At 33.9% G+C, this 25395-nt stretch overlaps 7 protein-coding genes across 7 annotated transcripts, besides 1 other annotated feature; 4 read left to right on the top strand and 3 right to left on the bottom strand.

Moving 5' to 3' along the window:
- Positions 1–18: 18 nt before the first annotated feature.
- Positions 19–8179, bottom strand: DFA_00024 (uncharacterized protein; the record flags this gene model as incomplete). Its single annotated transcript, XM_004357684.1, has 11 exons — positions 19–618; positions 714–1087; positions 1154–3210; positions 3283–3622; positions 3704–3730; positions 3810–4153; positions 4218–4439; positions 4531–5395; positions 5472–5544; positions 6397–6721; positions 6858–8179. 11 exons carry the CDS (start codon positions 8177–8179, stop codon positions 19–21), a joined length of 6549 nt encoding a protein of 2182 aa, XP_004357741.1.
- A 2028-nt stretch (positions 8180–10207) lies between these two features.
- argB (acetylglutamate kinase) lies at positions 10208–14512 on the top strand (the record flags this gene model as incomplete). The annotated part of the gene is made up of 4 exons (XM_004357683.1): positions 10208–10352; positions 11411–12078; positions 12240–13910; positions 14027–14512. 4 exons carry the CDS (start codon positions 10208–10210, stop codon positions 14510–14512), a joined length of 2970 nt encoding a protein of 989 aa, XP_004357740.1.
- A 368-nt stretch (positions 14513–14880) lies between these two features.
- Positions 14881–16242, top strand: DFA_00022 (uncharacterized protein; the record flags this gene model as incomplete). The annotated part of the gene is made up of 1 exon (XM_004357682.1): positions 14881–16242. The coding sequence occupies one exon, from the start codon at positions 14881–14883 to the stop codon at positions 16240–16242; it is 1362 nt and encodes a 453-aa protein (XP_004357739.1).
- Positions 16243–16719: 477 nt separating this feature from the next.
- ecmB (extracellular matrix protein) lies at positions 16720–21051 on the bottom strand (the record flags this gene model as incomplete). The annotated part of the gene is made up of 10 exons (XM_004357681.1): positions 16720–16843; positions 16938–17212; positions 17306–17349; positions 17421–17750; positions 17816–18382; positions 18462–19172; positions 19252–19488; positions 19568–19939; positions 20043–20066; positions 21048–21051. The coding sequence occupies 10 exons, from the start codon at positions 21049–21051 to the stop codon at positions 16720–16722; spliced, it is 2688 nt and encodes an 895-aa protein (XP_004357738.1).
- Positions 21052–21197: 146 nt separating this feature from the next.
- Positions 21198–21269: a sequence feature (Short protein (DFA_00020, EGG19443.1) was converted to a misc_feature.).
- Positions 21270–21847: 578 nt separating this feature from the next.
- sf3a2 (U1-type zinc finger-containing protein) lies at positions 21848–22814 on the bottom strand (the record flags this gene model as incomplete). The annotated part of the gene is made up of 2 exons (XM_004357679.1): positions 21848–22039; positions 22176–22814. 2 exons carry the CDS (start codon positions 22812–22814, stop codon positions 21848–21850), a joined length of 831 nt encoding a protein of 276 aa, XP_004357736.1.
- Positions 22815–22988: 174 nt separating this feature from the next.
- Positions 22989–23899, top strand: phlp3 (phosducin-like protein; the record flags this gene model as incomplete). Its single annotated transcript, XM_004357678.1, has 4 exons — positions 22989–23002; positions 23146–23277; positions 23365–23521; positions 23609–23899. 4 exons carry the CDS (start codon positions 22989–22991, stop codon positions 23897–23899), a joined length of 594 nt encoding a protein of 197 aa, XP_004357735.1.
- Positions 23900–24125: 226 nt separating this feature from the next.
- On the top strand, positions 24126–25303 carry CSN7 (proteasome component region PCI domain-containing protein; the record flags this gene model as incomplete). Its single annotated transcript, XM_004357677.1, has 5 exons — positions 24126–24293; positions 24400–24487; positions 24589–24764; positions 24838–25157; positions 25258–25303. The coding sequence occupies 5 exons, from the start codon at positions 24126–24128 to the stop codon at positions 25301–25303; spliced, it is 798 nt and encodes a 265-aa protein (XP_004357734.1).
- Positions 25304–25395: the final 92 nt, after the last annotated feature.

Here is a 25395-nt window from a genome sequence, read left to right as displayed (position 1 = left end):
AGTATATTTATTTATTTATTAATTTAAAATTGTATGATTATTATTATTATTTATATATTTATCAATCAACATCATTTTTGAAACACTCTCTGTATCAGATGATGATTGATCATAATATTCGTATTGGTGTTCAGATAGTGTTGCTAATCTATCGGCGTGTGTAGAGGCTGTGAGTTTGATGAATATACTGTCCAATGTAGATTGTGAGACAGAATAATCATCCATCAAGTAATGAAGTTGTGATTGAAGTATTTGGAAGATGGTACATAATTTAACTGGACGTTGTGGAGGATTTGGAAGTTCAAAATTGGCAACGAGATCGTGACGATCTAGGAGTGATGATCCTGGGAATGATCTTAGTACAATATCAACACCAGTGTCTACATATTCCTTTTTAAATTTGATATCAATTGAATAACCAGAACCAAACTTGCTCTTGATGTGTTGAATAGATCCTAGACATGTTAGTTTACCATCCTTCATGATTGAAACACGTTGACATAGTGCTTCACATTCTTCCATTGAATGTGTTGTAATAATGATAACCTTGTTCTTGCCAAGTTCTGTAATTACATTCCACATGAAACGTCTTACTTGTGGATCACATCCAGTACTTGCCTATAAAAATAGAAAAAAGAAAGAGATAAAAGTGGTTAGAGATTCTGAGGCTACATATACATATCGTAATAATAATATTTAATATTTCTACATACTTCATCAAGGAAAACAACAGAAGGATTACCAAGCATAGCAATAGAGAGTGAAATCTTTCTCTTGTTACCACCACTGTAACCACCGACGTTACTGTTGGCAATACCGCTGACATCCATCATTGATATGAATGCTTCTACTGTCTCTTGTATTTGGTGTTCTGGTATACCCTTGATACGAGCATAGAGTGTGAGTTGCTCCCTTGCTGTCAATAGTGGAATGAGTGCATCAAATTGTGGACAACTACCAATCGATTGGAGTGCACCTGATCTTTCAGTGATCAAATCATGACCACTAATGGATGCAGAGCCAGAGGTTGGATAGATATCACCAGATAACATTGACAAGGTAGTCGTTTTACCGGCACCATTGAGACCTTTTTTAGGGTTTTAAATAAAGAGTTAATAAATAATATATAAATGTTATGTATTTAATGTCATACCTAGGAGACCAAATGTTTGACCACGAGGAATACCAAATGTACTGTTGTGAACTGCAATCTTGTCTTTGTTCTTTCCACTTGCTTTGAATAGTTTATGTAGACCACGTACCACGACCAAGTCTTCTGGGCCTGCCGATCCACCACCACCACCATTTTCCAAAGAACGAATACGTAGTCTTTCATTGGCAACATCACTATCTTCATCGTGTTCTGGAGTGGGAGCACGTACGTTACGAGGATTACGAAGACGACCTTTGATCTCTGGCATCATATCCAATACAAACAACCAAACAAGCCAAACAATAACATGAACAGCCAAGTAAATAAGAGGTAGTCCACAAGCATGTAGCGACCAAAAGTCATCAACTTCAAATTGTCCGACTCTTGCAGTTCCTGGGAATTTTGCCAAGAATAACATTGTATTGGCGAGACAATACAGAGGAGAGATGGCATAGAATATGTAATCTAATATATCTCCAATGTTTTGAAGATTAGTTGATTGACGAGAGGCAGCTTGTACTCGTACATTCATAGAGGTGATAAAGAAAACGATACCGATAGTGTAGAGTAGACCAAAGATGGCACCGGTTGCTTTTCCATGTGTTTTGAAATTGTAAGAGAAAAGGTAGGATAATGGGATGATACCAATACAATACAATACTTGAGCAATCAATACAATTGCCCATTGATCTCTAAATCTTTCATCGATGCAAACCATAGTGATTGTGACAACCATAACAAGGATGGCTGCAAAAAAGTAATCCCACAGCAGATTACTCAACCAATAGACATGTTTCTTGCAACCAGATATGTACAATAGACGTTTTATATTGTAAGCACGTTCTTGACAAACATTTCCTGCAAATGATGCGCCCATCAATGCATAGCCAGCCAAAAACAGTAATGAAAAGAATACAATGGTTTGAGTTTGAACTTGGTCACTTTGCTTTTCAAACAATGTTAAAACATGTTTAAATGGTTTGTAAGTGGCCGCAATACCAGCTCCATTGGCATTGGGTGATGATCTAAGTAGTGAATCTGATACCATATTGATGAGCGCTGGAAGTGTTTGTTTGTAATTAATGTTGTATAGTGCAGTGTAGTTTAGTGTTGAAGAGGCACTGGCAGACAACAAAGTAGAAAAGTGGAGAGCACCTGGATCTCTAGTAAAATTATCTCTGAGATAATCTTCAAAGTCACTGGTAATTGGTCCGGTCAATTGAGAGATGAATGGAGACGTACCAAGGAATGAGGTGGTTGCAGATTGATTGTCTGCCGTTTGATAGGGTATAAAAAAGTCTTGTGATGGTGGGTAGATGGACATTGAGAGAGGCAATGAATGCAATGTACTGTTGGACTCTCCACCAGAAACACTTTTATAAATAATAATCGATGCAAAGATAACGACGGCTGGCAAGAGTATCGATAAAAAGAAACCACGTGCATCTTTGATCGAAGTACGGATACGTTTGATGAGAAGACCATAGAGTTGTTGTTTGGCAGTTCTAGCCACTGCATTGGTGTTGATTGCTTTGTTATTATTGTTATTGTTGTTTGATGTCAAATTAAATTGACGTGCTCCACCATCAGACTCTTGACCTATTCTCAAGAATACCTCTTCCATTGTTGTAATAGAGATACCGTAATGCCCAACACCGAGATATCCTTTTTGTTGATCGAGTTGAATAAAGAGTGGAACAAATTGATTCGACGAAGAGGTGGGAAGACGGATACTTAATTCTGTACCGACATCAGAGAGTACTGCAGCCTCTGGTATGTAAGATTGAACAAAGTTGATGACATCTTGTGATCTACATTGACCTTCAATCTTTGACATTGTCAAGAGATAACCAATACCAAATTTCTTCTTCAAGTAGAGTGGTGAACCATCACATCTAAGCTTTCCATGAGAAATGATAGCAATACGATCACCAAGGAAATCAGCTTCATCCATAAAATGTGTTGTTAGAACAATGGTTCTTGTTTTTTTGTGACGAAGTAAAAAGTCCCATACTCCACGTCTTGATAATGGATCCATACCAGATGTAACTTCATCACTAAGAAAGAAAAGAATGAGAGAGAGTTTTGATATTTTGGGAATATACAATAATTTTATCTCAGATACATACAGGAAGATAACTTCAGATCGACCGATAAAAGCAATACCAAGACATAATTTTCTCTTTTGACCACCAGACATTGTTCCAGAAGGAGCATGTATTTTATCGGCCAAACCAATTTCTCTTGCCATTTCTTCTGCTTGTTTGTCAATCAAATTAGCAGGTACACCCTTTAGAGCAGCATAAATAGAAAGATGTTCAAAGACTGTCAACTCTTTCCAAATAATATCTTGTTGTGGACAAACTCCAATCACATTTCTAACTCTATTCATTTCACGTGAAATAGAATTACCTTGAATCAATGCATCACCACTAGTTGGTTTAATTAATCCTGTTAACATTCCAATTGCTAAAAAATTAAAAATTAAAATCAATATTAATTATTATTATATTATTATTATTATATATATATATATTGTTTTTAACATACTAGTAGACTTTCCTGCACCATTGTGACCTTTTTTTTTAGAAAGGAATAAAAAAATGATTAATAATCTTTCAAAAACTATACATATTATTTATACACATTTACATACCTAAAAATGCATGAATTTGATCTTGATACATTTCAAGATTAAGACCATCGACAGCGGTTCTAAGACCATTACCAGTATTGAAATCCTTTTTGAGACCACGAATAGAGACTGTCACCTTGTTACGAAGGTCAACTGGAATAAGTTCAACATCTTGGTCGGCATAGTTATTCAAAGCGTTTGATTCTGGATCATCAAATCTTTTTCCACCCTTTCTCCAATAGGATGGCATTAAAAAGAAATAAAAAGGTTCTTTTACTCCATATTCCGATGGTACTACCTTGTCCAAATACCATAAAATCAATACATATAATAATATATCAATAAATAACATTCCAACAATATGACTAAATAAATAATTAATTAATTAGTATCTTTGAAATGTTATTAAAAAAAAATAATAAATCATACCCAAGTTGAGGGAAATAATCAGGATTAGGATCGATACCATCTAAATCTTTTTGAGCCATTGAAAAGATAGCACATTGAAATCCAAATGGAGAGATAAGAGATAATGCAAGTTTTGCCTTTTGAGTCATCTCTGCTTTGGCAACATAATAACCAGCTACAGATAGACCAACTACAAAACCATATGATATAATACCTGCAAACTTTGATCTATCAAAGAATAAACTATAGAAATAAAAAGAATTAATATTAACAATTTAAATATTTGTGTTGAAACATGCAATCTATTCTATATATATATATATATATTTCATACCTTAAAAGATTACCAATTAACAATAAAGTAAAGAAATAGAAAACAAATAGTAATAAAACCAAACCCCAATTACCAAAATGAATGATATTTGAAATTTTGAATATTAACCAAAGTACAACTGTGACTGGTAGACCAATATAGATTGATGTAATATTCCAACTGAGATAGTAGGCAGCAGAACTCATTCCCATCATTGTCATACCTTCTTTGATTTTTGTTTCCTTTTCCACAACCAAATCAGTAATTAAACGATAGGCATAGATGAGTAGAGCAGCGGTAATAAAGATACCACCTGCCGATTTGTGAATGAGATCTCTTCCCAATCTAACCTTTTGATAGGCTTGATCGTGAGGATTGGGGAACAATCGATGATAAACACTGATGGATTGACTGGTTCTACCTCCCAACTCTCTAATGATTGCTTGATCGAGTGATAATTGCAAAGAGCAGATACCTCTTTCTGCAAACACAGCAGATGTTGAAAAGTCTTCCTTTAGATGACCATCGTTGGCAGGTAAACGATCTTGATCATAACGAATGCTGTATGAAAATGGGGTAGTAGATGAGAGCTGGTCATTATTGAACCATAGACCATAAGGAGCAGACTCTGAGAAATTGGCATAGTATGACTCCATTTCGGATTCTGTCTTGAAGGCAACAAACAATTGATCGACATATTGCATTGGCAATAGTCCATTGCTTCCATTGATGATATCATTCTTTAATGAATCCAATATCTTTTGTGATGTTGGAGTCAATGGAGATGGACCATACAATACTCTTGTTCTATTGATATCATAGACATAATTCTCTAATGTCAATATCTCATATTGATCATAATCAAATTCGATAATTGACAATAATGCTACAAAAAAAAAAAAAAAAAAAAAAGTAAATTAATGATCATTGTGAAAAGGGTAAATCTATTATAATATACATACAAATCAAAGCCAATAATAAAGAAACAACGATGATTGGAAATATGATATCACATACTATTCCACATTTTGATTTCTTTTTTAGTAAACAATTTTTGTGTAATAATAGCTTGAGCTGTGAAGAGCCTGCCATTAATACGGGGTATAAAGTAGTAAAAAAAACTATAACAAATAAACAACAATGATTGGATTGATGAATTTAAAAGTGTTAATTTGAATACCAAACCACTCAAATATCTCTATTGCTAGTAACCGAGTGGGGGGTGATGGATCGATGGACGGATGAATGAATGAATGAATAGGGGGTGTTTAATTTTGAGTGACACAAACAAGTTTAATAGTTATATATATATATAACCACCACAATTATAATGAATATATATATATATATATAATGATATGTATAATTATATATATGTGTATAAGATGACAATAATAATGATTGTGAGCGATGATGATGATAATAAAGACAAATCCAGCGAGCGATAATAGAACTAATTCTCTAGTAATAGAGAAAGAAACAACCTATCAATAATCAGTTCATAGTTATATAAATATAACCAACATGAGGAGGAGGTGGTGGTGGTTGGTTGATACCCAGTCAGAAAGAACATGTAGAGGAGGGCATAATCACCATTGGTTTTCGATCGATATCACCTAATAGTTGACATTATCACACTCTTCGTTGTTGTTAGGGGTTAATAATAAATGATGAGGTGTTGCATTGGGAAGTATTGATAAGGGTAATAAAAATGTGAGACTGACAAGGTTCCAAACTTGAGGGTTACAAATTTTTGCAATGAGAGCTCTCAAAAAAAAAAAAGCTTGGCACATTAAAAGTTTTATTCGGCTTTTTTTAGTATCGCGATTTGAGGTTTTGTTATTATACTTTATAAAGGTTTAATTTATTGATTGATTAAAAATCTACCGCCAAAGGATAAACACCAGAGAAACATGCAGAACAATGTCTACTGCCATCCTCTAATTCCTTTTCATTGTCACACAACAGTTTACCATTTTGTTGTTGTTGTTGTTGTTGTTGTTTATCGAGTAAACCGATATTGACAGATTTCATCATTCCTGGATAACTTAGATACTCTAAACTCTCTGCACCTATATAATCACAAACTTGTTTGGTTGTCTTTTGATAGCCAACTAATTGGTCATGTGTTGCCATATCTATACCCATATAACATGGATGCATAACTGGTGGTGATGAAATTCTAACATGAATCTCTACTGCTCCTGCATTTCTAATTAATTTAATTAATGCCCTATTATTATTATTAAAAACAAAATAGTTTTGTGTGTTAATATGATGATTAAATGCATCCTATTATTATTATTATTATTATTATTATTATTATTATTATTATTTTTGATACATACTTTATAGTATTACCTCTAACTATAGAATCATCAACTAAAACAACTCTACGACCTTTAATATTTTCAGACAATGGATTAAATTTTAATTTGATACCTTGTTGACGAAGATGATCCGATGGTTGAATAAATGTACGATGAATATAACGATTCTTTGTCAATCCTTCTGTGTATGCCAATCCAGATTGTTTGGCATAACCAATGGCTGCTGGAAGTGATGAGTCTGGAACACCGATAACAATGGTCTCTAGATCTTTGTTGGCCTGTGATGCTGGGGGTGGTGGTGACTCGCGAGCTAATTGTTCACCCATTCTCTGACGTACACTGTGGATGAGTTGATCCTCGAGCAATGAATCTGGACGCGAAAAGTATACGTATTCAAAGACACATAGAGCTGGTTTATCGGCAGGGGTTCTACCAATAAAAGAGTCTAAACCATTGTCATCGATACGTACAATCTCACCTGGTCTAACTTCTCTAATATATCTACCACCGATGGTATTGATAGCACAACTCTCCGAAGCAATGACATAACGAGTGATTGTCTTTGTTGGATCCGATGTAGATGGAACGTCAAGAGCACCGATACATAGTGGACGAAGACCCAAATAATCTCTGACACCATACAATGCAGTTGGTGTCATTAAACAGAGTGAATAGGCACCCTCAGCCTTTGACATGAAATTGGCAATACGTTGTTCCCAATTTGGTTGTGATTTTGTTGTTGTTGATGGAGTTGAAGAACCAGATGAATGAACACCATTACCATTGGCACTACCAAGTAATGGAGATGTTGGAATGATTGCAGGTGGATTAGCAGCCAACAATTGAGTGATAATTTCTACGTCTGTCTCTTTAAAGAAACCGATACCTTGTTGAAGCAATTCACTTCTCAACGAGTGTGCAGTGGTGAGGTTACCATTTTGGACAATTCCTACTTGTCCATGTAAAGTCTGCACGATAACTGGTTGTGCATTGTTGATTGTACTCTTTCCAGCGGTTGAATAACGAGTATGACCGATTCCCATGTTACCACGTAGAGGTTTTAGATTAGTCTCTGTGAATACTTGATTGACAAGACCCATACCAGTCTCTACGTGTACAGCATGGTGTTGATCGTATGTTGCAATACCACAACTTTCTTGTCCACGATGTTGGAGTGCAACCAATGCAAAAAAGGCAATACGGCTTACGTCCAACTCTGGAGCGTATATACCGAAAACTCCGCATTTTTCTTTTGGTTCGTCATCTTCTATTTGTTGGTGTTCCGATGCTGTAATGATATTACCATTAATATCTAATTCAATATCCTCTTTATCTTTCATTCTAATTTGTATTATTTATATTTATATAAGAATATATAGGTATGTTTATATGTTTTAGTTGTTTAAGATTGTTGATATATCGTAGTAGATAATGGGATTTTGGTTATATTAAAAAAAAAAAAAAAAAAAGAATCTGGCAACCGTCGAATTTATAAATGAAGTTAAGAAGAGGCCAAAGTAGTAAGTACTTGAAAAAAAGTTGTCAGGGTGTTAGATGTTCAAAACACAGAGATAAAGTAAGGAGATAAATGTTTGAAAAAGAATGTGAATGTAGTGTTTTGTGTGTGTGTGTGTGAACTGCTTGGTGTTTGGTTTAAAACGAGAAAGAATTAAAATGACACCTTTTGTAAAAGAAAGCAAAGGGCAAGAGGGAAAAAAAAAAAAAAAAGTGTAGAGAGGCTAATTAACGAGTCGTGTCTCGGTTAATCCAAGATATTTAAATAGTTTTTGAAACGAACAAAAAAAGGTAGAACTTCTATTCTTTTTCGGGAACAAAAAAAAAAAAAAACTAGAGCTGTCAAACGGGTCGGTTGGTGCACCAACCTAATCATATTCCGTTACCGATCATCTATTATTTTTTTTTTTTGTATATTCAAGTTGAATAGAAGAAAAGAGTTATTCATCTTTGAAGATTGAAGAGATAACAAATACTTTAGAAAATAAAAAAAAATGTGTTCAAAATAGCTATTTCAAACATATCCCAGGTTAATTGGAGGGAAAAAATAAGCTCCGATGAGAGTGTTTTTTTTTTTTAATTTTTTTTTATGCATTGGCCAACGATTGCTCCGCCTTGCCCCGCTTCGCTTTGTTCTTTTGTCTTTTTATTTGTGTCTCATCGCAAGCGCTTACTTAGTTTTTATAACAACAATAAGCAGTAGCTAGCAGCAAAAACAGATCAATTTCTTTCATCTCAACATCATTCATTCATTACCCCCACCCAACCAATCACCTTTTACCTTTTATCACACATTATTTGTAGTTCATCCCGATACCATAGATAGTAGTACTGCTATTGGCGAGGAACACATCAATCACAATTAAAACTACTAAACAAACAAGAATAACTTTTTATTCCTCTCAAAGAAATAGAGTGTGCGACCCGTCTACCTTGTTGGTTGGGGCCGGTTCAATAAGTTGAACGGTCAAATCCAAGGAGACATTAAAATAGTCACACTCTATCGCCAAGTACTAGAAAAAGAAAGTTATATAACAAAACAAAACAAAAGTAAGTTTAAAGTTGTAAACTCATCTCAATCTTTTTATTCCTATTCTATTCTCTCTTTAAATCTCTTTCTATATCTCAATACCACCACACGCGATCGTCAACACCCTCTTTCTATTTTGTGTGTTTGTGTGTTTATAAATAGAAGCCGATAGCCAGCCATCATTGTTTTTTACGTACCTTTTTGTTAAGGTTTCATTCATTGTTTGTTTATTTCACGCACACCCACGTTGCGAATCTAAAAGAATTAGATCACACGAGAGGAGGAGGAGGAGGAGGCATTCATCCCTTCTACTTATATGGTTTTAAACATGTTTGCCTACCTAAAAGTCAACCCGCTGTCGCACTCATCATTTATTAGCGGCGGCGGGGGGTTCTTTTCGGAAACCATTTCACGCTCTGACGATGTTTACACAGCCTTGATTTATTATTATTATAATTTATTCTTTTTTTCCTTCCTTTTATTTATTTGTTCGATAGAGACTCTCTCTCTCTCTATATATGTGTGTTAGTTTCTTTTATTGTCATTGCAAGGCTTTGTCTCGTTATTGTTAACAATTTAAATTGTCACATATCAACAACAACAACAAATGGTACATAGAAGGTGGTCAAGAAGAAATCGCTCAAATCAAACAGAGTATAACTATGGTTGTTATAATGGTTACTCGAGGTAAATGAAATGAAACAACAATGTTGGAAAGAGAAAGAGAGAGAGAGAGATGTATTATCATTATTATTTTTTATTTTTTTTATTTGGAATCTTTCACTTCTACTTTGGGAAAATATTCCATTATTATCTATTAAAAATGAAAAATTATAATAATATATTTTTGGAAACAAGTTCACCAGGAAATAATAATAATAATAATAATAATAATAATAATAATAATAATAATAATTATTTACACGAATACTCTAAATCCATAATAATATTAATGAATACGAAAAAAGGTTAATTGAAATCAAATCATCAATAATAATAATAATTTATAAAACGAAAATCATTGATACCAATGTTTAGTGGGTACTTTCTATTATTTTTTAATTTTAAACAAAACAAATTAAAGATATCTATCTTTAATATCTTTATACTCTCTAGACATAGAGTAGCCGTGTAGATAATAATATATCAATAATATCAATAATAAAATAATAATATAGTAATAATAATAATAATAATAATAATAATAATAATAATAATAATAATAATAATAAATAATAATAATAATAAATAAATAAATAAATAAATAATAATAATAATAATAATAAAACAACAACACAATATTTAGTTTATCAAAATTGTAATAATCATTGTACACTTTTAAAAAGGATAAAAATTATTCACACCTTCCTTTACAACTATTCACCATACACATACACACACACACACACACGCTCACACCACACACATACCCTCAAACTTATACAAAAATTACATTTTGATGGACTATTTCCCGATTCTCAAAGACCATTGATCAATCTATCATCATCAATATTTCTGTTGAATAAATATTCAACCTATAAAAACAACAAAACAACTAGATATAGTTTTATATAGTATAGTAGTAGATAGACTTGATAATTTATAGTATTTATGAATACGCCAATCAAATCAATAAGGAATTTGGATACGAAAATAACAAAAAGTACATTACACTATATATATTTTTTATTCAACCAACATTCACAAGTTCCAATAACAACCACCACTACTACCAATCCATCACATCTTTTCCAGATTTATATATAATTTTGATTGATCGATTACTAATCTCAAAAAAAAAAATCAATTCATTTTCTTCTTTACAAAACTAAAACATAAATGATTATTAGACGCAAAGTAATTCAAAACTTTCACATCCATCATCACCACCACAACAATTACAGTAATCTATACCAAACGGTTACATTCAACAACACAAATACCAATACTATTGTAACATCAAACCAGGCTGGTCTCTGTCAAAACAACAAACCTCCAGAATATCATTTTATTTTTAACACCAAAGACGATACCAGTCCATCGTCATTCTCAAACCATCAACAACAACAACAACAACAACAACAACAACAAGATATTATTGGATTTATTATTGATAGATTTTGTCAACTATTGACCAGAGTATTACAATTAATAATAATTACCATCCCAATCATAATGTCCACTATTTCCAACAACAACAACAATTCAAATCAACAGCAGCAACAACAACAACAACAACAACAAACCAATAATAATAATAAGAATAATGGACACCATTCTCCAGCGGGAGGACATTCAACTCCATTAGTAACGCCAAAGTATTATTTTCACAATTACAACTATCCAAACATATCACATTTCAAGGCTAGTAAACACATACTTGGAAGAAACAAATTGATTGGCAGTGGTAGTGGCAATACAAGCAACCATCCTCCAACACCCAACTACAGTCATGGTATTATTGCACCACAACCACTTGCATCTGTTACCACTGAAGCCGATGAAGAAAAGCAACAACAAGGTGCCATTTTAACATTCTCTGCCATCTTTTACAAGCTCCTCATCTTTGTCATCTCCTTTTTGCCACTCTTTGTCGTCGAGAAACTTTTAACCTTTTTCGCTTGGGTACAACTTGAATTATTAAAAGCCAAGGCAAAGAATATTAATCCAGATCAAACTTTTTCAAGTCTAAAGGTATCTATTTAATAATAATAATAATAATAATAATAATAATAATAATAATAATAATAATAATAATAATAATAATAATAATAGTAATACATATTTAATTAAATAATTAATATTAACATCCCTCATCTCTTCTCTCTCTCTCTCTTCTCTCACTCTTTTTATAGAAAAAAAGAAAAGCAAAAAAAGTAAAGAAATTAAAAACTCTTACAAATAGCCAATCAAAGGTATCGACAACAAAGAAATTTAATTTGAATACACCGTTAATTCACTCGACCGTAGTAGAAGAACCTCCCAACGAACAATCATCTTCATCGTCGTCATCATCATCGACTGTTGTAGAGGAATCAAATCTATCAAATGAAAGATCTTTGGAACAACCTTCATTGTCAATTAGACCACCACCACCATCACCACCACCTCAAGATTCACCAACATTAGTGGTAGTAGAAAATGACAACCATTCTACTACTACTCCTACGGATCAACATTTGATAGTATCTACCAATGCCTCAAACACTGGTACAAGTACACCTGGTGGTGGTAGTAGTATTCAACTCAGTCCATCATCATCTTGTTCATCATTGTTGATAGATCATCCAGAGTTGATGTTGCGTAATCAACAACTTCATAGACTATTACAATCTCCAATGCCAACCAATTCAAATCCTAGCATGCTTATCAGCAACAACCAACAACAACAACACCACCACCACCACAATCTATCACTACCAACTTCACATTCAGTTGGTGATGCATTAAATAATTTAGAGTTAATGGGACGTCCAAGATCGGATTCAATGTCAATGTTGGTACCAGAAGTTGGTGGTAGATCATTTGCTGAGATTCGTAGAGTCAATTCAGAGGCAACACTCTATCAAACATCAGAAGAGACACTTTTATTCGAAGCCAATCAAAAGAGTCGTAAAGAATTTGAAGACTTTTTACGTTCAGTCAAGGATATCAAAGATGTCAGAAGTTGGTTACAAAACTTTTCTGGAGAGGCCACTAGAAAGATTGCCATTGTCAAGATTAGTAGACGTATTCTTGAAACACAATATGGTATCGATCAAGCAGCATCTTCTCTCTGCTTTATGTTCAAGTTTGGTCTCTTGCCAATCGTTATTCATGGTGGTCTCAATGATATTACTCGTCTTCCATACGATCAAGTCATCAAGGAACGTCGTATTCGTTCGGCCGCACTCAAAGAGGCCATTAAAAAGAATGGTGTGGGCAGTACTGTACTCAGTCCCGATATTTGTGAGATCAAGCCAGTCGTCGCCGAAGAGGAATATGACAATCAAGATTCTCCATCATCTGATACACTCTCTGAAGAGGAATTAGAATTTGGTAGATCTGGTATACTTCCAAATGGTGGTCTCACAATGAAGATTGAATCATTTGACTATGATCTACTTACACAAGCATTGGAGAAGGGTAAGATTCCAATCTGGGATTCCGTTGCCGAAACGACAGAAGGTATCGAGATTCCAATCAACTCTGATGTTACCACATTTGAGTTGGCCAAACTTATCCAACCATTCAAGATTATCTTTGCTTGCAACGATGGTGGTATCCTCGATGTCGATCACAAGGCCATTCCAGTTGTCTATCTTGACCAAGACTATCGTGCTCTTCTCGAGGCCGACCATACTACAGAGCGTCGTCGTGTTCAACTCAAACAAATGAAACGTATTGTCGATCATCTCCCAACTTCAACCTCTGTCATTGTTACCTCTATCGAAGCAATTGCTCATCAAATTCTATTCCCTCGTCTTGCTACTGGTACAATCGTTAAACGTAGAGAAGATAATAGAGTTAAAGTTTATAATAGACATGTACGTAGAAAGAAAGAAAGAAAGAAGGAATAAGAGAGAGAAAGAATGAGAGTATTTTTTTTTTTCTTTCCTTTGTTAACAATCAATTTTCTATTTTCCATTTTTTTTTTTTATAGAACTTTGAAACAGTAGATTTGGAAAGATTAAGAACATTAATTCAAGATAGTTTTGGTAGAGCACTTTCAGAGGATTACTTTGATTATCTTAGGGATAATCTATATGCACTTTATATATGTGTTTCAGCAGATGATCAATATATGGGATGTGCCATTGTAACCTTTAAAAAGCCAGACTATATTCCCTATCTCTGCAAGTTTTGTGTACAAAGATCAGCTCAAGGTCTTGGTCTAGGAGATCTCATTTGGAGATCATTACAACGTGACATTGAGCAATTGTACTGGAGATCACGTAATAACAATCCATTGAATCCATGGTACTTTAGTCGTTGTCAAGGTTCATTCCGTGCTGACGAACATTTTACCGTCTTTTGGTATGGTGATGATAAGTTTGAAGATGGTAGTCTTATGATTGAAGAAGCTCTTAGAAAACCAATCACTGTACTTCCAAATACTACTGCACCATCTGAAAAGAAAAATCAATAATAATAATTAAATAAATAATAAAAGCTTTAAATTGAAAGCAAATGGACTCGACCACATCTAAATTATAATAAAAAAAAAAAAAAAAAAAAAAAAAATCTTGGATGTTGAAATTGATTAAAATTGTTTGATTGTTCATTTATTATTTATTGTATTATAGTTGTATTCATATATTTATATATATCTATTTATTTAGATTATTATTGTATTTATTATATATTAATAGTAGTTTTGGTTGATATATAGTATCTCCTCCTTCTTATTATTGTTTTCCCCCCTCCCTCTTTCTACTAGCAATATTTAGTAGTAGTAATAATAATAGTATTAGTAGTTAGTAGTAGTAATAACATTACTATCTATTCATTAATGTAATGATGGATAATGAACAGTACGATGAACAGTATGATGAACAAGGTGGAGGTGAAGAAATAGATGGTGACTATGACAACAACAACAACAATGATGATGATCAATACGATTATACAACAAGTTCTACCGATCAACAACAACAACAACAACAACAACAATATTATGACCAACAAGGAGAATATGATTACAATGCATTTGAGCCAATGTGGGTCAGAGCTTTATACGATTATGATGCTGCCAATGACTCTGAGATTAGTTTCAAAGAGAATGACGTAGTTTGCATTACCCAAGATTATGAAGATGGATGGTGGTGTGGAGATTTAAATGGTCTCGTAGGAAGAGTACCTGCCAACTATTTCGAATATCTCGATCAAGAACAAAATCAAGATTACTCTAACTTTAGTTCTTCCGATACCTATGATACCAACAACAACAACAACTATACATCAAACGATCAACAATATCAACAACAACAACAACATGATCATCAACAAGATTATCAACAAGACTATCAAGGAGGAGATGATGATGACGAAGATGGAGTAGGGGGAGGAGCTGGTGATGCACAGAGAAAAGAGATGCTCAGACAAAAGAGAGAAATGTTTAAAAAGGAAATGAAGGAATTACAAGATCGATTAAAAGATCAAGAATCCCTCAAGGATAAATTGGCCGACGAAATTGAAAGACTGGAAAAGGAGAAAAAGGTGGCAGAAGAAAAAGCAAGAGTTATAAAGATGCTTAGATTCATAAATCTCACTGCAATCAAGACTGAAACTGATTTGAACCTCAACGCAGAGGTAACAAATCATGCCAGACAAACAGGTATTGCCGTTACACAAGATCTACGTGCCCTTCGTACAGCACTAGCATCTATTAAATCACAGGCTGCTATTGATCCACCAAAGAAACAATTTGATCAACGTCTTGAAGAACTCGAGAAAAAGATCACTGCCAATCTCACCAACCTCGATGCTTGTGATGGCCTTAAAAAGATTACCCTAACAGATGTTACACTCTTTCAATCAGAGTTTGAAACTTCTTTCCTCAAAGATACTGCTCTCGAATTACCACTCCCACCACCACAAAATTCAATGGGAGGTGGTCTTGCTCCGTCAGTCTATAATCTTCCTCCTCCACCTGGCTCCTCGGTTTCTACCCCAACAACGGGTCTCGCTCCACCTTCATTGTCTGACAAGGACAAGAGAAAATCTATCAAGGATGCAAAGAAACTAGAGAAAATGGAGATAAAAGAAAAGGAAAAGGAGAAAAAAGAATTAAAGAAATTAGAAAAGGCTGAAGCAAAAACAAAAACAAAGGAAGATGAAAACACTGGTCTGTGGAAGCCCTCTAAAATTAACAAGTAAACAAAAAAATATAATATATTATTATTTATTTTGTTTATTATTTCACAATCACTATTGGTAAATATTATCATAGTTATTCAATAAATGTATATTCTTCAACAACATGTTTTATTACTTTTTTAAATTACGAAGCTCCCCAATTTTTGGTTGGGCTAAACTGACTTTGTTCACTATGATCTTAGCCTCTTGTACTCTCCAATGATTGGAGTCTCCATTGTTCTCTTTTGCCATTCTACTCCAATGACGACCTTTTAATGTGAGGGATTGAACAATTTAACATTAATAAATCGACTTTTCTTCTAATATCAGGTATTGTCCAACTTTTACTTTTTATTTTAATATAAATATTTTATTTACACTATTTTTAAATGATGATCATTCTGACGATGATAATAAATTATGATGATGATTGATAATTGATGATGATTAAAAAAATCCAATAAAAATAATAATAAAATAGAGGAAAGGAACCAGTTTTTAACAATCACAACCCTTGTCCTTGTCACATTTCTTGTTATCCTTGCACACTACTGGTTTGAAACCGCATCCAGATCTAACATCACACACGGGTGTTTGACATTTGTTGCTGCTCTTTGGACAACTAAATTAAAATTAAAAGAAAAAGGTTATTATAAAGTGGGACAAATTTAATGATGATTATTATTATTATTATACTTGCTCATTATCACAATTACAACATTGGGATGTGTTTACAACACATTTTCCTTTTTTGGCATTGGTTCTTGCTGCATGGGGACTTTGGATCTTGAGGGCATTCATTATCATTTGAACAACAACCGGGTTTTTTGGTAACCTTGCACTTGTTGTTTTCACATTGGGCTACCTCACAAGAGTTGGATACTTTGCAATCATCGGCACATTGGCAACAACCTTGGACCGGGGTATATGAGCAGCCAGTCGAGTTGTTACAAGAATCAACAGTGCATACGTTCTTGTCGTTACAGGGGGCCTTTGGAGTCAATATGCATCCAAGCTTCTTGTCACAGCCGCTGTCGAAACATTTGTTTCCACCAGAGCAACTGATTGGAAGGTTGATACATACCCCAAGGAGACATGTGCCTTTGGTGCATTTGTCACCATTATCACCTATTAAATAATTGGTAACAATAGGTTAATATATTTCTAAAGTTGGGACAAGTTAAATGTATGATACAAACAATCCTCCGATCGAGAGCAACAACCGGGCTTTCTGGTAACCTTGCACTTGTTGTTTTCACACTTGGCTACTTCACAAGAGTTGGATACTTTGCAATCATCGGCACATTGGCAACAACCTTGGACCGGGGTATATGTACAACCAGTAGAATTGTTACAACTATCCAATGTACAGATATCATTGTCGTTACATGAAATTGGTGTACGAACACATCCCTTTGATTTATCACAAGAGTCCTTGGTACAAGCATTATTATCATTGCAATTGATTGGAGAACGGACACATTTTCCATTCTCACATGAATCATTTGTACAACTGTCACCATCGTTACCTAAATAAAGAACAAGGTTAATATATTTCTAAAGTTGGGATCTATTAAATATGTATGATACAAACATTCTTGTGAGGAGACACAACAACCGGGCTTTCTGGTAACCTTGCATTTGTTGTTTTCACATTGGGCTACTTCACAAGAGTTGGATACTTTGCAATCATCGGCACATTTGCAACAACCTTGGACCGGGGTATATGTACAACCAGTAGAATTGTTACAACTATCCAATGTACAGATATCGTTGTCGTTACAAGAAATTGGAGTATTACAACATCCAGATGATTTGTCACAAGAGTCCTTGGTACAAGCATTATTATCGTTGCAATTGACATCAGTACGGACACATTTTCCATTGACACATGAATCAGTTGTACAACTGTTACCATCATTACAATCTTCCGGGCAAGAGCAACATCCTTCAATACGGGTATGTGTACACCCAGTAGAGTTGTTACAACTGTCATAGGTACAACTGTCACCATCATCACATGAAATTTGAACATTGCAACATCCAGATGATTTGTCACAAGAGTCCTTGGTACAAGCATTATTATCATTGCAATTGGTTGGAGTACGAACACATTTTCCATTCACACATGAATCGTTGGAACACATGTCACCGTCATCACCTATAGTAAATAAAAATAGAGGTTAATATTTGGGAAAAAGAGAGTGGAGGAATTCAATATGGTGATTAATGATACAAACATTGAGAATTGGCAGTACAACAGCCCTCGATACGGGTATGTGTACAACCAGTAGAGTTATTACAACTGTCATAGGTACAGATGTCACCATCATCGCATGGAATTTGAACATTGCAACATCCAGATGATTTATCACAAGAGTCCCTGGTACAAGCATTATTATCGTTGCAATTAACATCGGTACGGACACATTTTCCATTGACACATGAATCGGTTGTACAGCTGTTACCATCATTACAATCTTCCGGGCAAGAACAACATCCTTCGATACGGGTATGTGTACACCCAGTAGAGTTGTTACAACTGTCATAGGTACAACTGTCACCATCATCACATGAAATTTGAACATTACAACATCCAGATGATTTGTCACAAGAGTCCTTGGTACAAGCATTATTGTCGTTGCAATTGACATCGGTACGGACACATTTTCCATTGACACATGAATCGGTTGTACAGCTGTTACCATCATTACAATCTTCCGGGCAAGAACAACATCCTTCAATACGGGTATGTGTACACCCAGTAGAGTTGTTACAACTGTCATAGGTACAACTGTCACCATCATCACATGAAATTTGAACATTACAACATCCAGTTAGTTTGTTGCATGAATCCGTTGTACAAGCATTATTATCATTGCAATTGGTTGGAGTACGAACACATTTTCCATTCACACATGAATCGTTGGAACACATGTCACCGTCATCACCTATAGTAAATAAAAATAGAGGTTAATATTTGGGAAAAAGAGAGTGGAGGAATTCAATATGATGATTAATGATACAAACATTGAGCACTTGTAGTACAGCAACCTTCAATACGGGTATGTGTACAACCAGTCGAGTTGCTACAACTGTCATAGGTACAACTGTCACCATCATCGCATGAAATTGGAGTATTGCAACATCCAGATGATGGGTCACAAGAGTCCTTGGTACAAGCATTATTGTCGTTGCAATTGACATCAGTACGGACACATTTTCCATTGACACATGAATCGGTTGTACAACTGTTACTGTCATCACCTATAGTAAATAAAAATAGAGGTCAATATTTGGAAGAAAGAGAGTGGAGTAATTCAATATAATGAATAATGATACAAACATTGATTATTGGTCGAACAGCAACCTTGAATGCGAGTGTGTGTACAACCAGTAGAATTGGAGCAACTGTCATAGGTACAGCTGTCACCATCATCACAATTGACATCGGTACGAACACATTTTCCATTGACACATGAATCAGTTGTACAACTGTTACTGTCATTACAATCTTCCGGGCAAGAACAACATCCACTTAAACGAGTATTTACGCAACCAGTGGAATTGGAACAACTGTCATAGGTACAACTGTCACCATCGTTACATGAAATGGGAGTAAATACACATCCTCCATTTTTACAGGTATCAGTAGTACATTTACTATTGTCATTACAGTCAGTATCACATTGGCAAGTAGGAAGTGTATTGATATTACCTAGGTATTAATAAATTGGGATGTGGAAAAAAAAAAAAAAAAAAAAAGTTGGTCAATTATATTTTTTTTTGTTTTTTTTTGCTTGGTTTCTCCTCATATTTACCTTTAACATTAAGTGCTAAAACACCTAATAGAATTAAAACAATAAATAAAATATTGATTCTTATCATTTTTTACAATGACAAGGGTTTCTATAAAGAAAGAAATAGTTTGTGGGTGGGATTTGTTTGTTTTAAAAATAAATAAATAAATAAATAAATAGTTGGATAAAATGATAATTCTTTAGTTGTATGCTTTGAAAAAGAAAAAGTTATTTGTGATGATGATGATGATGATCCATCCATGGAATCTATTTATAATTTTTTACAATTCAATTTCCAGGTGTTGATTTTTTTTTTGTTCAATTTGGGCGTTGATCAATATCATGTCATGTTCAACAATAAAAGTGGGTGGCCAAAAGATACAGCTGGCTGGGTTGGGTTAGTTGGTGATATAAAAGAACGTGTACACCCACTGCCTCTATCTAGTAGTAGTAAATATTAATATTAACTGTGTTGCTCAAAAAAAATATGTTGGTTCAATTTTGTTTGGCCATCCAAGTAGCACTGCAACATAGCAGCATGATCAGCAAACAAGTAAAAGTGGTAGTCGCTATGGGTATATAGATAAAAAAGATTGCCAGAAACAGACAGATAGAAAGTGAGAGTGAGAAAAAGAACGTGCTTACATGTGTCTGTGTAGACCAATCGGTTCGATAGTTTCTATTCATGGTCAACCACGCTGCCAAGTTTGATGTGTAAATAGTTCCAATATGGGTGTTGTTAGAGGGGTGTGTAATTAATTACTTTTAACCGTGATCCTACATGATATAAACCCTACTCTTCTCATCCTATCACCTATAGGTTAGACACTGTGTGGGGTGGGGTGGGTGGCGTTATCATTTGATCTAGATCAAATCGCTACCCCTCGCACACACTGTTCAAATTTCTGGTGGTGAATGGATGAAAAGAAATTTGGGGTTAGTTGGAACTCACTAGTGAGTTGGGTTTTAATCGTGATAGTGTGGGTGTGGTGGTGATGATGGTGGTGGTGGGTGGGGTATACATACACATTAAATTTCCAGCGGGCTCCGCCGAGACGAATAGACTGACTGACGGAGGTGAAGAAATCGATTATGGTGATCTTGCTGCTTTTGTTCTTGTTGCTTCATATTGCACTTGCACCACCGTGATGACAAATTAAAGGGATGTATAACACATTAGCTAGATGATGTTAATGATGTAACTTCCAAGACGACTACACGAACATGTTCAATCCAAATATATAACATTCATTGCAATGATGATCATGACATGCAGTTGTTATATGTTTGGTTGATGAAAAAAAAAAGTTAAAGTTGAAATTCACCCATTTCCAGTGTTGTTGATTGTTTGCTAACCCTAACCACCACACACCAACCAATTTAAATCATTAATAATAAATTTGAAACATAACCTGTTTGTTGTTTAAATTGATCAAAAAGTACACATGCGTGGATTCGGAATATAGATCATTCGTGGTCATTTCTGCTGCTGCTGCTGCTGCTGCTGCTGTTCCAATTCAATTGAATAATTATCCCAAACCGTCTTTTTTGTTGCTATTGTTCTCTCTTTATCCTGTCATAACCGATTTTGGTTTAATTTGACGGAATATTCCGTCCACGTTGGTGTTCCACTTGACATTTCAACCAAATAGAAAATATATGAAAAGATCCAATCTGATTTTAATGGTGATGACAGTTGCAGATTTCCAAACTATTTGGGTTGAACTTTTATCATAGATAATGATGTTGATGTTATAAATAGACTATAAAGTGTGAAAGAGAGAGAAAGAGAGAGAGAGAGAGAGAGAGAAAGAAGTTGTATGAAATCATGTTTTCTCTTTTTGTTTTTCTTGAAATATTATAAAAGGAATGATTAGTTTGTTGTTGGAATTCCAAACCAATCTGCAACGATACATATCATTTCTATTTATTCTTGTTGTTGGGGTGGGTGGTGGTTGTTGTTGTTGAGTTTGTTGTTGTTGATCCTTATTACTTGACTCTTTGAAATATAATTGTAACTTTTTTTTAAAATAATATAATATTTTCGGTTAGTAATCCTTTTCTCTCTCTCTCTCTCTCTCCTCTCTCTCTCTCTCCTCTCTCTCTATCTCTCTCTCTCTTTTTCTTTCTCTTCATTATAATTAATTTACATACAGTAAATGATAATTTATTTTTATCCCAATGAGTAAAGAATTTGCCATCAGGACCAGTAGTTCTATCTATATCTTTGTTTGGTATCTTGAAAGCAATAGTTTCATATGGCTCTGCAGCAAATAAAATATATTGGTAATCTTTGTTGACATGATCGACATGTTGTTCAAATGAACTCATAAATCTGTGTCTTGGTTGAAGTCCTTGTTCAATCTCTGGATAATCGATTTGAAAGAGAAGTGACAGTTGACCAGTATCTGGATCTCTCTGTTTGATGATCTTGTATCCCGGTCTTCCAATCTTTATAGTCTTTTTTGGTATGATACGTGGTCTGTGAGACATTGCCGACGACGATTTGTTAAAGTGGTTGTTTGGGTTATCTTTTTGGTCACGTGCAGCTCTTCTAGCCAAATTGGTCTGATGCTTCTTGCCTTGTGTATGTGCAAGATAGTTACCTATATTATTGTGTTGTGTAAGACATAATCTACATTCATATGAACCAAGATGATTCGATATGACATAGGGATCTTTTGATATATCTATAGTCTCCATTGCCAACTTTTTAAGTCTCTCCCTTCTGTCTATGTTGTCGTATTGGGATGATTGCATCCCTCCACTACCTGCTTTACCATATTCTGACATTTTCTAGGTATATCTATCTAGTTTGTTGTTGTTATTTGTTATTTGTTATTGTACTTCGATGAATAATAAAATAATATAATTGATTTTTTTTCGACAATCGTTTAACTTTTGAACAAACTTTCTGCACAATTAAAAAAGATAAACTCTTACAAAGATAATAATAGATAGTTTATCATGTCGTTAAAAAAGTATGTTGACTTGTAGTAGTAGTAGTAGTAGTAGTACCCAAATAGTTGGGACTATGGTTTAAATTAACTATCTTTCTTTGCAAATAAATACTAATACTAATACTACTCACTCTACTACTACTACTACTACTACTACTTATTAGTCAACAAGAGTACAATGAAGATAGGATAAGAGATAGAGATTCAATCAACCAAAGACACAATGATATAATTGAAGATGATGATGATGAATTATCAAGAATAAGAGAAAAAAGATTACAAGAACTAAGAGAAAAGTATGTTGTTATTGTCTAGTCTCATGTTGACAACGAACAACAATAATGTTTATCAGATCTAACAAACAAACTATTTAAAAACAACAGATCAAAAGCATTACAACACCTAAGTGTTACGAGTGGTAATTATGTTGAAATTCAAGAGCAAGAGTTCTTGAAAGCAGTCACTGGGTCGCCAAATGTTGTTGTTCACTTTTTTAAAGAGGAATTTCAGAGATGTAAAATAATTGACAAACATTTAAACGTATGATGGAACCATCATTTATTTATTTATTTATTTATATACATATATACATACATATACTTATACCTATTTTATCTCGTCATCTAGATTCTAGCCAAAGTACATGCAAATACAACGTTTTTAAAAATGAATGCAGAAAAGGCACAATTCTTTGCCACCAAATTAAATATTAGAATACTTCCAACATTGGTATTTTTTAGCAATGGAATTGCAGTAGACCGAATAGTTGGATTCGAAGATATAGGAGGATCAGATGATTTCAAGACAGAGGATCTAGCAAAGAGAATTGCAAGGTCTGGTATAATGGAGCTAAAACCAACTAATCTACAATTTGTTACCAAACAAGAAAAGTTTTATCAATCAATAAGAGACGAATAATAAAGGCACATATATATATATATACACAAAAAACTTTGAGGTTTATAAATAATTTAATAATAGTTCCAGTCCATCAGCTCTTCGAAGTTCAATTCTTGTTTTTTTCAATTTTTTTTTTTTTTTTTTTTGCCCCTTGATATTAACTTTTGATTAAAAACTTTTTAATTAATACTTGTAAAGATTGTTGGGTAATCATATATAGAGAGAGAGACAAAGAGAAAACACAATGACCCAAACAACAGATATTTTAACAGAAGGTACAGCTCTTAAACAATACCTTGTATTGGCAAAATCTAATAAAGGTCGGGCTTGTGTTGCCCTCATTGAACAAGCACTTTCAAATCAAAATGTATTTGTATTTGGTGAATTATTAGATATGCCAAATGTACAAGCTGTATGTATACATTTCATTCTATTCAGAATCAAATACATTCATTTATTAACCTTTTTGTTCCATTCAAATCACTATATCTATCATACATATATATCCATTTGCATAGTTACAACAAACTGAATTCAAGCAACACTATGATCTTCTCAATATATTCACATTTGGAACTTATTCACATTATATCAGTAAGAGATTGAGTATAAAATGTTAAAAGTTACATATAACTAATATCTATCTCTCTCTCACTCTCTCTCTCTCACTCTCCCTCTCCTCTTACTATTACTTCTAATTTATTTAGAGAATAAGGATAATTTACCACCTTTGACACCTCAAATGTCAACCAAACTCAAACAACTTTCTATTGTATATTTATCAACCATTTCAAAGATCATTCCTTATTCATTGTTACAAAAGGAATTGGAAATTTCAAATTTGAGAGAATTGGAAGATTTGGTGATTGATTCTATTTATCAAGTATGTTTCAAATACTCTTTTGATTGATAACCTCTTTTAAATTAACTCATTTCTCTCTCTCTCTCTCTTTTAGAATATTATCAGAGGAAAGTTGGACCAAAAGAATAAGCATTTGGAGATTGAATTTGCAATTGGTCGTGATGTTCCAGCTGCAAGCATCGATGTTCTTATCAATGCTTTAGATAGTTGGGTTGGAACCTCTGATGGATTGTTAAAGACTATTGGAGAGCTTATGATTCACAGTGACAAGGTACACGTAGCTAATCGCAAGAACAAGGAGGATTTGGAAAAGAGAGTAGAAGTTGCCAAATCACAAATCAAATTGGAAGCACCAGAGGCATCAATCTATGATTCATTTGAATATTCAGAAGAGTTTTCAAGATCAAGAAAAGGGTATGTCGTCAAAATTTTTGATACTCTTGTGAATTATTATTATCATATATCCATTATTATTATTATTATTTTGTATTAACTTACAATTTCTTTTTTAAAGAATGAAAACCAAAGGAGGAAAAGATCACACATTCAAGAGACCATAAATGATAATATTAGGGTTTAATCAATTTGTGAACCTGGTAGGTTAACATACCTACTCCTCCTGTTACAAATAGTTGTACAACTAGAATAAAAT

The sequence above is a fragment of the Cavenderia fasciculata genome (assembly GCF_000203815.1).
Source record: "Cavenderia fasciculata unplaced genomic scaffold Scf_Dfasci-F-a-11f03.f1-5, whole genome shotgun sequence".
NCBI lineage: Eukaryota > Evosea > Eumycetozoa > Acytosteliales > Cavenderiaceae > Cavenderia > Cavenderia fasciculata.
The sequence above is the reverse complement of the archived record's forward strand: the minus strand, read 5'-3'. Positions and strand labels throughout refer to the sequence as shown.